Source organism: Amphiura filiformis, chromosome 17 (assembly GCF_039555335.1).
Source record: "Amphiura filiformis chromosome 17, Afil_fr2py, whole genome shotgun sequence".
NCBI classification, from domain to species: Eukaryota; Metazoa; Echinodermata; class Ophiuroidea; order Amphilepidida; family Amphiuridae; genus Amphiura; species Amphiura filiformis.
The window spans coordinates 9,439,054-9,453,044 of record NC_092644.1 but is presented as its reverse complement, the minus strand read 5'-3'; the positions used below and the strand labels follow the sequence as shown (position 1 = coordinate 9,453,044).

The 13,991-nt window shown below is 36.7% G+C and overlaps 1 protein-coding gene across 29 annotated transcripts in view; it reads left to right on the top strand.

Annotated features, from left to right (window-relative positions):
* The window catches only part of LOC140136902 (voltage-dependent calcium channel type A subunit alpha-1-like), a 471,089-nt gene that overhangs the window by 347,009 nt on the left and 110,089 nt on the right, over positions 1-13,991 (top strand). For 27 of the 29 annotated variants that reach the window (XM_072158531.1, XM_072158544.1, XM_072158537.1 and 24 more), the window contains 3 exons: positions 1,180-1,292; positions 4,524-4,633; positions 11,182-11,313. In XM_072158531.1, the coding sequence (XP_072014632.1) occupies positions 1,180-1,292; positions 4,524-4,633; positions 11,182-11,313 (355 nt within the window). Of the gene's footprint in view, positions 1-1,179; positions 1,293-4,523; positions 4,634-9,902; positions 10,035-11,181; positions 11,314-13,991 lie in introns of all 29 variants that reach the window. The other 2 variants (XM_072158554.1, XM_072158528.1) reach the window with 1 other exon arrangement.

Sequence of the window (13,991 nt, the reverse complement as noted above, 5' to 3'; positions counted from 1 at the left end):
AATATGTCTTAAAAGATGTGTACATTGTGCACTTGTCAAACTGTGCAGTAATGATTTTTTTTGTTCCATTTTTTTTTTCGTGGGAAGGAGAAGAAAAAAACATACAAAATGACCACCGGACCCCTTCATACAATGACCCCTTCATACAATGTATCAACAACGATGTATTCTGGATTAAGGATACGATACATGATTTACCGACAAGTGACTCATTTCGAATGCGATCATGAATTTTGAAGAAAAAAAAAGTTTCCACAGGCTTCGTTTGGACTCGAACCAGCGATTCTAAACTTCCTTCGATTACGCTGTCTAGCGCTTTACCGCTTCGCCACCGTGGCAGTTGAGCGGAGGTCTGTAATGATAAAAGATAAATCTCATAATGCCATCTTTAGCCTTTTGTTTACTAAAAAAGACGTGTTTTGTAAAGATAGATTAGCCGTTTTATGCATAAATAGCACGAACGTTTGGGAAAGGTTTCAAACAAATAATAAAGACACTGATGTGATGATGAAATTGCGTAAGTCGGGAATTATCTGCGTCGCAATGTTTTGTTTTGGTTTTAGGAATGTGACCTTAAAAAACTTCATAACATTATCATTGAAATCAACAAAAGATATTTCAACACTATAAGTCCTCATTCTTTCTCTAGAATGTTTTGTACATGTATGTGAAATAGCTTCAACAATGGTTCGCTGCATAATGGTAAAAATAGAAAAAAAAAAAAAAAGGGCGAGAGGTACCATATTTACCGATTCAGGCTAAATTTAAAATTGATATAAAACGTTTGTTTTTGATCGATTACAAAAATTAATTTTGTCGATAAAGAAATTGTATCTGGTGTGAATTACACTACAGTTTTTATTCCTAGGGCTCTTTGACTTCTTCAAATAATTTTTTTAATGATAGAGTGAATCCCCTGGCCCTCTATAATTACGCAGAAAAGATCGACCCCCCTTAAGTCAAGTTAGCTCAAACGGTAAGGCGTTCGACTATGGTGTGAGAGGTTGCGGGTTCGATCCGTGGCGGTGGTTTAGTACGCTCTCGTGGAAAAATTGAGTTAGCTTGAGTTATTTCACAAAAGCTTTCTGTAATTGCCGATATGGTCAATGGTGCCGATTTGCTCACTTATTAATCTTGTATAATTTTTTCTTATTTTTATTTCCTTTTTTATCTTCACAGACTATGCAGAATTTGTGTTTCTAGGTATCTTCATTATGGAGATGTTCATCAAAGTGTATGCTCTCGGGCCAAGAACATATTTCCAGTCTGCCTTCAATAAGTTTGATTGTATAGTAAGTTATTACTTTTCCTTCCGTCTTTTCATGGAAGCCGTCAGCCTTTCGCCATCATGTGGGTACAAATTATATGCGTGTTCATGCGTCGGACACTACGCGCAAGGCGCAGTTTGCCACGCAGCTGTTATCATGCATCAACACAGTGATTTTGCTGTTCACGCATGGAGATCAAACGACCATCGCAGTGTGTACCCACAAGATGGCGGCATATGACGTCACACTGACAGCCTCTATACATTTAAGCATTGCAGACTTCAGGGTATACCTAATGGCACATATGGGCTACCTTGACATAACTGGAATTTTAGTCAAAAACTGAAAGTGCCCTCCCGTAAAATCCCCCCAGCAAGTAAGTGCATGGACCCTTAATTCTTGTTGGAATTTTCAGAGGAGGGAATTTGTACATGAAATGTAAACCCATGTGCGTCATTAGGCAAATTGTTACGGTGTCATACTATGTAGTAATTGATTCAAAAATCACCCGTGATCAAAGGCTGGTAGCGGTTACATAGTTGCTACCAGTCGTGGGTAGTGTTGTAGGGACAAAGTCAACTGGTTGAGGTTTGACGCCAGCAACTTTTCTGATGAGCGACGAAAGTTACATCACAAAAAAAAAATTCCACACTCTTTGTGATTGTTTGGTATGATATGGGTATTACTTTTGGTCATAGTGCATAACAGAAGCACACCACTAGATAAATCTCCTATTGCAAACAATTAAAGTAAAGTAAGGTTTGCGTTTTTTACCTCTTGAGGCAATAGTTTAGAAAGTTTTGATTGAATTTCCTTCAAGTATAGATTAAAACATTGATAAAAATCCTTTTGTATGCACATGAACAGTGCCACTCCTTTTTTCAGCTCACACAAAACCACGTCTCCTTTCCATTTTCGCTCGCAAATTATTTTCAGGGGACCCAACTTCTTGACCAGATCAAGATGCACTATTTTGTGATATTCTGAACATCAATCAATTGAATATCTTTTAATTTCATCAAAACAAACAATCATGGCTAATCATCTACAACCATGGCCAAAATGTGTTGGGACACTTATGGAAAACGTACACTATATTATGGCCTTATTTCCGTTATTATTAAGGTGATAAAGTGGGGGTTTCTTTGGTGTCAAGCTTAAACCCTTTCCTAACACCCCAACCCTCCCCCTTCCCCACCAATCAATGTTGGGTACCACTAGGCGCGTGTGACCAAAAAAGTAGGATTCAACATTGATCGGGGGAGTGGGGGGCTTATTTACATTACCATATCAAACCGTCCCAACACTTATGGCCAGCATTGTAGCTTCCAAAGTACGCCAATTTGTTGATAGTAGGCTATCAGAACCATCAGTTACACGCCAATTGCAGAATTATTTGGCGTTGTGCCTCCTTAGCTGCAGTGCATGATATGTCCATTGGTCAGTGTGTGGATGAAGGGAAATCTTGTGCTCTTGAAGACCACACAGTTCCAAAAATAAGGTTGTCTGGTAAATAAATGTGTTAGTTTATCAATTTTAAAAACAACATAAAAACAGAGTGATAATGACAATGTTGTCGTTTGGGAGGGAAAACCTATGTATTTGTGGCCCCATAACATGTTTAAAACAAAACTGCCAAGAGGTTACATAGCAGGTTTTGCTTTAAACATGTTCAGGGGCCAATGACACATACGATGCTGTGACAAATTGCGCATAATAATTGAGATATGTAGAGTGGAAATATCCGTCGATGAAATATTCTGGGAAGTCTCCTTACTCATGCTTTACATGAAATAAATTGGTGGTCCAGTTAGTGGGCTATTCGAGTTGAAATCCATACACCCCCTATGGAAAACTTGACTTTAATCTTTCACACAGGGAGTGTGTATTTTAAATTACCGGTAAGTTACCTGAATGGGTGACTCTATTTGAAGTGTGCACCCCTTGTGTGAGAGATTAAGGTCATGTCTTCCATAGAGGGTATGGATTTCAAATTGAATAGCCCAATTGATTAGTCTACTACTGTATAAGTGGTAATTTTCGCGTACAGTTATTTTCACAAATTGGAGTGAGAGAGACATTTTTGCGATTGTTATTTTCGCGATTGCCTAGTCTTGCCCTATACTTGCAATACATATATTCGCGAGGTGTTAATTTTGCGGATGGTACTCCAATCGCCAAATCCACGAAAATAAAACCCTCGCAAAAATTACCACTTTTACAGTACTTAGTTTGCATGAAGCTGCCAAAGACGGTTGGGTTATGATATGAATATTTATATCACCTTTTTGTCAAAAGCCATGCAATCTGATCAGCTTTTAACTTACAATATGCCACATTTGATGAAGAGAACATTTGATAAAAATGTCATCTTATCTATCATAACTTGGATGAATCACAAAATAAGCCCAATCGCCATTCTAACTTCCAGTTTTTGAAAGCAGTTTGGGACACTTTGACCTCTGACATATTGGGAAAATTGACATAATTATTATTGATTTCTTATTATTGTCATAATGTTGATCATTAAAATTACTAAATAATTGATTTATAAAATATTAATATTTTTCATATTTGTTTTAATTATTGTAAAACATATTTAATTATATTTTGTACGTACAAAAACCCAATATTTCTGAATTTTCTGAAAGGTCAAAGGACAAAGTGTCCTAAAACTGCAAAAACTATCCTACAATGCATTGCAAACTTCCATTGCCGATTTGGCTTATGGTCAGATACTTTTTTACCCATGATCTCTAGGGTAGGGGTACAATGAGTTGGCATTACCGGAACTGACAGTGAAGTCTTTGTCATCCATTGTGTCTGCCCTGCAAATTGCAAATGCAGTAATGGCAATAATTGCTCATTATTTTTGCCTCCACCATAGTATTGAACCCAGGACCTGTTGCATCAGAGTCAAACACCTTACCCACTGTATTAATTAGCATCACATGTGCTTAAGTCGAGTGGGATAGCAGGAGCTATATTTTTCCAGTTTAAGCCAATAATTGATAAAAATAAAAAATTTGGGTGTTTCTCTCCTCCCCGAGAAAATCATGCACATGGGATGGAAATGACATATCAAGCCTTTGGTATGGGTCTTCTTGTGTTTCAGCTTTGTTTGTCTCAATATTTGCATCCAAACACTGCTATGTCATGCTCCACTCTGACCCACCTTAAGTAATTTTAAGAGGCGGGAAACAGCGTTCTTCCTATTTTTTTTTAACTCTCTTCTCTGTCTTTCTTCTCTTCCAGGTTATCTTAGCTAGTATGTTTGAGGTCATTTGGACCAGTTACAAAGGAGGCTCTTTTGGTCTCAGTGTACTCCGAGCCTTGAGGCTGCTTAGAATTTTTAAAGTAACGAGGTAAGTTTGCGTAACGATGGAATATTATGTGCTAACATATCTGGGAAAATATGTTTATTTCCCAGTAAAATGTACAAAATTTCCCTCTTCAAATTTGCAAAATCCCCCTCCCCATTTCTTACACATTTGATTATTTGACATGCAAATCAAATCATTTCAAATAGCAAAATTTCTCTGTAACATGGTTCCCAAGTTCCCTACATTCCCAGGCATGTGTGCCAACACTTTTAGACCTCAAATTATACTGTATTGCAATCCACCTAATCTAAGGGTTAAAAGTAAAATGTATCTTAAACATCATTAACATTGCTTCTTTTTCCAGCATTTTAAATACAATTATGCAAACATATTTATAATGAAAAGGCCCATTTTTAAGGCATTTTATTTGTTATGTGTTCATTATAAAGAAATTTTGGAAGAAAATGCTACTATAGATTTTCATTTCTGGAAATTAAAGGGATTCAAAAATGCTTGGTTTTTGTTACCAGAAAGAAAGATTTGTCTTTTCGGCAGCAGAAATCATAAAAAACTCATGCAATTATGATTTATTTTGACATTCTATGTCTCACTCATTCACTGATGAGAACAAAATATAATCAGGAAAGATAACTGTTTCATTATATTCAATCATAAATCTTTACCTTAAGAACCAAGGATACTAAATCAAAATTCAATCCCCCACGGGAAAAAGAGAAAGAAAAAGTGGTTTTTGTTTCAAACTGACAAGAATACCTGGTATCGAGGGGTTTGTTATTGAACACCCTGTCTGTAGTAGCTGCCATATAGACAATTTCTATTGGCATATTATATTGTACACATCTAAAGCTGTGACTAACATTTACAATGCTCTGTATGTCTAAAAATTCATCATAACTTATGATGCTAAATTCCATTTCATTAAAATGATTTGCAATCGGTACCCTTAGTAAGTAAGAGGGACATACTACTGAGACCCTTCATCAAGTAAAATGGTTACCGTATTCATTCCAACAAAGTCATTTTGGATGGGCACTTATTTTTGACATGATTTACCTAATTTTTTTCCTTACATGCATTTATTAGAGACAAATTTACGTAGGCCTACGTTATAAAAGGGTCCTGAGACGTTTTAGTAGCTTTTCTGATGCAGAAAATGTATTCCAAGTTTACACAGGACTTCTAATCCCCCAGCTATTTCACTGTATCAACGTCTATCCGTGACTTCAACATTTGGTACCCTTTAGCAAATTGAAAATACCCTGGGTGGGTGCTTATTGGGGCATGGGCGCTTATTGGAACGAATACGGTACTTGAGTTGTGAAGTGTGCAGAGTTCAGTGAAATGTAACCCCTGGCAGCTATTGAAGATGTGGGTCTTTGTTATGTACATATCCCTGGATATAAGCAAGTCATTTGCATCAAGCCTGGTAATGATTATTAGGTGACCAACTTGATTTACTGAGGACTAGTTACATGATTCATTGAAACCGGATCAATCTACTTTTGATCATAAAAATTCAGATGACTTAGGTACCAGAAACAAATTTGTTAGTTCTTCGGATCGACAGTCGATGCTGCTCCGATGCTTGTTATTAATGAACTAACAACTAATTAATCAGAATTAATGCTAAATTTATATTTGTCAATGTCAATACTGGCAAAGATTTATATGTTATCACAATTAACAATTGATTTCATAGATAATAAGGATCAAACAAGCATCGATGGTCGATCGAAAGATGGAACTAATTTGTTTCTATTGCCTTAATCAACTTTACCTTCGTAAATGCATCATGGAGAACACATGTAAATGCACATCGATCCAGTTTTTAAAACACAGCATGCAGAATTCCCTCATTATATGATCCAGATCCGATTTGGTTAAATCCCACATCATTAGACTGCAGTTATTGATCAGATTTAAGAAGTGGGCCATGTGGATGAAATGGGCTAGCCAGCTCTTTCTCTGATTAAAAGAAACCAGAGATTATTAATGTGTTCTCTGTTTCTTTCCATCCAAGACCATTCCACTAAGTGGGGTCAGCGAGCTATGCGAACTGAACCACATTGTCAAAAGGGTGTACTATGGTAGTAAATTGTATGCTCTATGCAGTCTATTATCATATAATCAGTCTACCTAAAATACATCAAATTTTCACATTTTTTAGCCTTGTCTAAAGAAAAAAAATCCCGACCAACCCTACCTTGAAAGTCGGTCTGCCCGTAGAAGAGACTGTTAGTTTTTTTTACTTAAATTCATTTTATGAACAATGTTAACTCAAATAATACAATGACATTAGCATGAACATTAATTATCATAATGCTGATGATTTATGTGGATTGATATTGTACATGAAATGTCAAATTCTAAGAATTTCTGATATATTTGTGAAAAGAAATAATCAATAATGAACTAAAATAGATAAGAAGTATAAGATTTGGCAAACTATTCCAGTTGAAATCCATAAACCCCCTATGGAAGACATGACTTAAATCTTCCACACAGGGAGTGTGAATTTCAAATGGAGGTTACCTGAATGAGTGACTCCATTTGAAATCTACACCCCCTGCGGGAGATTACAGTCATGCCTTCCACAGAGGGTGTATGGATTTCAAATAGGATGGCCAAATGTAATAAATGACATTTAGCGTGAATGTTAAGATTAACTTACATACACTCTTTGATTCTCGCATAAGTGATTCAGAAACCATGATCAACATGATAATAAAAACAAGTCAACTCTGGGCTCAGCCATAAACACCGACAGAATAAGAATGATTTAAAAAAAAATAGAAAATTTTAAAAATATGTTTGCAAAAATTGTACAGATTTTATGAACAATGTTCACTCAATGATACAATGATTTCAAAAACTGAGTTCAAATGTAAACCAAAGTGCACGGTATTGTTGTGAGACAAGAGGTCTAGCATCTGTCGTTTTATTGTATTCATAAATTTTGAGTCCCAGGAATAGAATGCATATGTGAGGTACTGTCAACTAACTGTGCTCATGGAGCATGAATTGTTTACTATTAAACCTCTGAACTAGTTGAGCTTCAGGAGCACATTTTAGTTGACAATATTATCACTTGTGCAGAATAGATTGGCCTTGTGATTAGAAATCTGCTTGAATTTATATTAAAAACATTTCCAGGAATAAACAAACAAACAAATAAATTTAATAATATACAAATACATAAATGAATTTTTTTTTTTGCTTTTCAACAACAATACCTCTTTTCTAATTTAACACACACAATCAAGCTAAATCATTGTAGCAGAGTATTGGCCATTCCATCAGAAAATTCCTGGCAAAACCAAAGCATTGTTGTTAACAATTTGATTCCATTTTTTTTAAATATTGGGGAATATGTTTTGAAAATGAAAATGTTTCAGGAATTGGGCATCTTTTTCCTAAAAAGCCCATCAATTTTGCACAATTTGGGAATATAGCATGCATATTATGCAAATATACATGTATCGGGACCAGTATCCTAGACCAAGTTTAAATATTAAAATGATTTCTCATCGTATTTCATTTGTGCTAACCATTTTGTATAATTTTAATTTCAGGGCAATGAAGGCCGCATTTATTTCATATTACAGGATGCATGTATTTTATCTCATAATTCCTCTTTTATTCCTACCATTTTAAGTTGTAATTTACATATTCCCCCACCATTAGCATTCAGTCTCTTTGGAGATGTACCAAATGAAATATTTGGGCCCAAACATTCTTCAAATTTGGACTAAATTCTTGTGCACCGAATCAAATTTTTACCAAAATCATGATATACAGTGTCTGAACAAAACACTGCCCCCAAGTCAAATAATTTTGGTGTATGTTCCAAAATCCAGTACGAGATGCTGATCAGTACAATTTGAGTTCATGCAAAGTTGGCTTATTACTGTAAAATCAGGAATTCATGGCAAGATCTGGACCAAAATACAGGGTGTACCCCACCCTATCATACAACACAAAGTTTTTTTAACTCGTTCCCTTTATTAGACATTATCTTCAACTCTTGTGTTTGCATGTCGCCCATAATTGACACAAGTCATATATACACTGCTCAAAGAAATTAAAGGATCAGACTGATTTATCATTTTGCAAAAACAGCATTAACTCTCTATACGTGAGTGTCGACTGCAGACGACAACTTAAAAAAAAATTCAAAATTTAAAAATTTCAGAATTGTAAATTTCCATGCCTATATTTGGAATCAGCATGAAAAATGTATTAAAATGAGTACAAACAAGCCTAGTATTGGTTCAGTGGTTCTTAAGATAGCTCTTGATATTTTTAGAAAATATCTCAAAACTAGGACTTTTTATGTTGAAGACTTTGTTTAGCATGCAGAGCATTGTAAATGAGATGAGTGTCATTTCATTCAGTAGGCAACACAACACTTGTACTACCAAACACTGATGTCCAGTGATACTGAAATACACCTTGGTTAGCACCTTAAGAAGAAAAAAGAAAGAAGGGTAAAATCAAGATTGTCAGATTCGGATCCTTTATAAGTTTTGAGTAGTGTGCTACTATTGTATTGGCTCTATTCAGTCTACTCAATGGTGAAGGCTCAGCACAAAACATCCTTCTTGTGGAACAATTTTGACCTATTTACCCCTTATAAAATAATATTTCTTGCGGATTCATTTACCCTGTATAATAATTACCACAAATCGCAAAATAAAAATCCCTGTCTGTCCGGTATTGTATCCTAAAATCCACTTTATCACTTTACAACCTCACTTCCCTTCCCTGGTAATCCTAACCCGAGTAAACCTCAATATGTGTCTTCCCTCATCTACCCATTACTCACAACTGCTCTCACCAAATCGTTGGGTGTGCACATTTGAAGCTATTTTACAAGTCTTAAAATAAATAAATAACTTTTGATTAAGGGCTCTGTAACCCACCTTTCCACAATATTTTTTGTGAGACTTGAGAGCACATCAGACACACCAAATTGCATTCTGAATACAAGGAATGTCCTTCTGATATCAAATAATTTTGAATTTTTATATTTTTAAATTTGCGCTTTTAATGCAATTTATGGCAGATTATTGAAATGCCCCTACCCACAGACCAATTCCCCCAAGCAAGTATGCATCTCTACCCCCTCCTGCACCCCCCTATTGTACCCTCCCTCCTTCCTTTCATCCCTCCTTCCTAGTGAATCCCATCCATCTGCCCACCCACTGCAATCCATGTTAACCAACACCACTTGCTTGTTTTTGTTTTTTTGTTCTTCCCTTTATTTGTGACCATAATTTTTCCAATTTAGATATTGGACTGGACTACGCTATCTGATCGTGTCTCTAGTTCACAGCATCCAGTCCATTGTCAGTCTGGTATTTCTGCTGTTCCTTTTCATTCTCATTTTTGCCATGCTCGGCATGAATCTTTTTGGCGGACAGTAAGTATATCAAGAATGAAAACTTTGAACAGCAAGGGATGCTGTTTTCGATTATCTTCTTCCGAGTGGATATTCATACGTAGTGGTAGATAAAATGATTCAAGTTTAACTTCAATGCTGCGCAATTTTTCACTCATCTGGAACTTCTTTGGTTAGATTGGTTTGCATCTTCAGCAGATGGTGATGTTAAGACACATGTCTTGTCTACAATCACCAGGGAGCTCAACAAAAAGGGCGAAACACAAGTCTACTGCTGGCAGTTCCAAATCGGCTGTCAGGAAACATGTTGAAAAAAAAAGCGCAGTGATTTATAGTGCGCTACGCACTGGCACAATGCCTAGACGTTGATCCACAAGCCTCAGCACACTTTACAGGCGTAAAGGCCACCAGATTGATTAGGACAACATAAAAGTTCTGGAACGGGAGCAGGAAGACTTCCGCAAAATTTTGGAAATGATCCATATTTAGGACTTGGAACCCCAGACAGAATTGTGACAAAGGATTTGAAATAGATCTCATTTGGGATAACCTACTGATGCCAAGCGAGGGCGGTGCACAGCATCCTTCTATGATGTCATCCTGTCAATCATATGACATTCTCATCAGAAAGGACTATCCCGATTGTAGACAAGATAATATCGCAGCATCACCATCTGCTGAACATGCTCTCACAAAAATGTTCCAGGTAATCAAAAAATAGTGTAAGTGTTGAAGTTAAGCTTTAATCAGATTATCTTCTTTTTTTTACTCCCTTTTCTTTCTCAATTCCACCTCTCTTTTTCCTCCTCCTCACCCTTCGCTTGTTTTAATGCTCTTAATCAAGTGATCATTAACACCATTCACTATGGTGGATCTGACATGATATATATTTATTCACAGAGCTGCCTACACGTGTACGTCTGCAAGATGCATGCGCAAGAGCACACACTCACGCTTGGAGGGACATACGTCAGCATTGCTACATCATGGATACATACAGGGAGATGATAATATATAGAAACACTTTATTAATCACTATTGCACTAATTTTTATTTTGTTTTTTTTCCTCTCCTCTCATCCTGCTCTGTTCTGATATTACCATCACCCCACCCTTTACTCTTCTACCTCTCTCCTACTCTCGTCCGTGTTTTAATTGGCTTTTTTCAGATATTGGGCATCGTTACGAAATCTTGTGATTTCATTGTTAAGTAGTATGCGTTCCATTGTTAGCTTGCTGTTTCTGCTCTTCCTCTTCATATTGATCTTCGCCCTACTCGGAATGCAGGTGTTTGGTGGAAGGTAACAGATAATAAGCGAGCTAATAACCGCTTTTTTGTTGTTGCAATGTTAACGTCACAGCATGTAGTGCATGTTTGTAGTCGTCACAAAGTGTGCACAAATAGAAAGTGAATGTGTTAATGACCATAAGTTGTAGCTAAATAGTAAGTAAGTTTAGGTTAAAGTTGATGTCATTTGTTGTTCGACCTCTCCTAAGATATTAGTGTATATTATCAACTGTAGGAAGAAGTGGTAGAAGTTTCGAATTTAAAAGCACCCAAAACATTTGAAATTATCATAAAATTTGTAAAAAATACTGATTTAGAATAAATTTGCATGAAATTAAAGTGGGAAATGGATTGGGTTATTATTATTACCACTATTTTGCATGAATCTGTGATTTAAGATCAGTAATTGGGAAACAATCTATTTCCAAAGGTTTTGCACAGCGGGGAAACAACCTATTTGTAGAGGTTTGGCACAATGGGGGAACAATCTATTTCCAAATGTTTGGCACAGTGAGGGATCAATCTATTTCCAAAGTTTTGGCACAATGGGGGATCAATCTATTTCCAAAGGTTTGGCACAATGGGGGAATAATCTATTTCCAAAGGTTTGGCACAATTGGGGAACAATCTATTTCCAAAGGTTTGGCATAATTGGGGAACAATCTATTTCCAAAGGTTTGGCACAGTGGGGAACAATCTATTTCCAAAGGTTTGGCACAGTGGGGGACCAATCTATTTCCAAAGGTTTGGCACAACAGGGAATAATCTATTTCCAAAGGTTTGGCACAATTGGGGAACAATCTATTTCCAAAGGTTTGGCACAGTGGGGGAACAATCTATTTCCAAAGGTTTGGCACAGTGGGGGATCAATCTATATCCAAAGGTTTGGCACAATTGGGGAACAATTTATTTCCAATGGTTTGGCACAATTGGGAAACAATCACAAGGTTTGGCACAGTGGGGAACAATCTATTTCCAAAGGTTTGGCACAATTGGGGAACAATCTATTTCCAAAGGTTTGGCACAATTGGGGAATAATCTATTTCCAAAGGTTTGGCACAACAGGGAATAATCTATTTCCAAAGGTTTGGCACAGTGGGGGAACAATCTATTTCCAAAGGTTTGGCACAATTGGGGAACAATCTATTTCCAAAGGTTTGGCACATTTGGGAAACAATCTATTTCCAAAGGTTTGGCACACATCTCTTTGGGGAACAATCTATTTCCAAAGGTTTGGCACAATGGGGGATCAATCTGTCAAAGGTTTGGCAAACAATCTATTTCCAAAGGTTTGGCACAGTGAGGAACAATCTATTTCCAAAGGTTTGGGCACAATGGGGGAACAATCTATTTCCAAAGGTTTGGCACAGTGGGGAAACAATTATATTTCCAAAGGCTTAGAAATGGGAGGTAACATCTTGAGCTTTTTACCCTACATGTACTTGCCCCAAATAAGAAATCTGGAAAATCTCCATTTTCTAGGCCCAAATTTTCTTGCACCCCCTTGAAAGAATCCCGGTGTCATCAGATAGATTGTGTTTTACCATTCACATTGACAAAGTCTTATACTGCCGGTGCTGCTCTCTTTTAAAAAATAGAATTGATATGAGTGACTTGCATGCTCTTACCCTAAGTTACTGTAGCAAAACCAAGCAAACATGACAAGTTAAAATATATTATGCTCTTGCTGGCAGCCCGAGCACTCGCAAATAATTTACTATCAGGAGTCAAGTTTTCCCTTGTGTTAATTTTCACATTGTATATGCATGCATTTCAGAATCAGTGTGAAATTCAAATACGTTTTACTTTTAGTGTACATCTATTTGCAAACCGTAATTTATGCAATTAAAAATAGAAAGACCGAAAAGAGTTGGTGCACAAAATTATCGATCATGTAAAAATTTTGCGGGTTAACAGTTTGTCAAAGTAGGTATATTATTACACCAGGCGATATGCAGCAGCAACTATGCGGATTGATCCATTATCATAATCACACAGTCACAATGTGGATATGTCGTATGCATTGGGTTATTATTATTACCACTATTTTGCATGAATTTGTGATTTAAGATCAGTAATTGGGAAACAATCTATTTCCAAAGGTTTTGCACAGCGGGGAAACAACCTATTTGTAGAGGTTTGGCACAATGGGGGAACAATCTATTTCCAAATGTTTGGCACAGTGAGGGATCAATCTATTTCCAAAGTTTTGGCACAATGGGGGATCAATCTATTTCCAAAGGTTTGGCACAATGGGGGAATAATCTATTTCCAAAGGTTTGGCACAATTGGGGAACAATCTATTTCCAAAGGTTTGGCATAATTGGGGAACAATCTATTTCCAAAGGTTTGGCACAGTGGGGAACAATCTATTTCCAAAGGTTTGGCACAGTGGGGGACCAATCTATTTCCAAAGGTTTGGCACAACAGGGAATAATCTATTTCAAAGGTTTGGCACAATTGGGGAACAATCTATTTCCAAAGGTTTTGGCACAGTGGGGAACAATCTATTTCCAAAGGTTTGGCACAATGGGGGAACAATCTATTTCCAAAGGTTTGGCACAATTGGGAAACAATCTATTTCCAAAGGTTTGGCACAATTGGGAAACAATTGGGAAACAATCTATTTCCAAAGGTTTGGCACAATGGGGGATCAATCTGTCAAAGGTTTGGCAAACAATCTATTTCCAA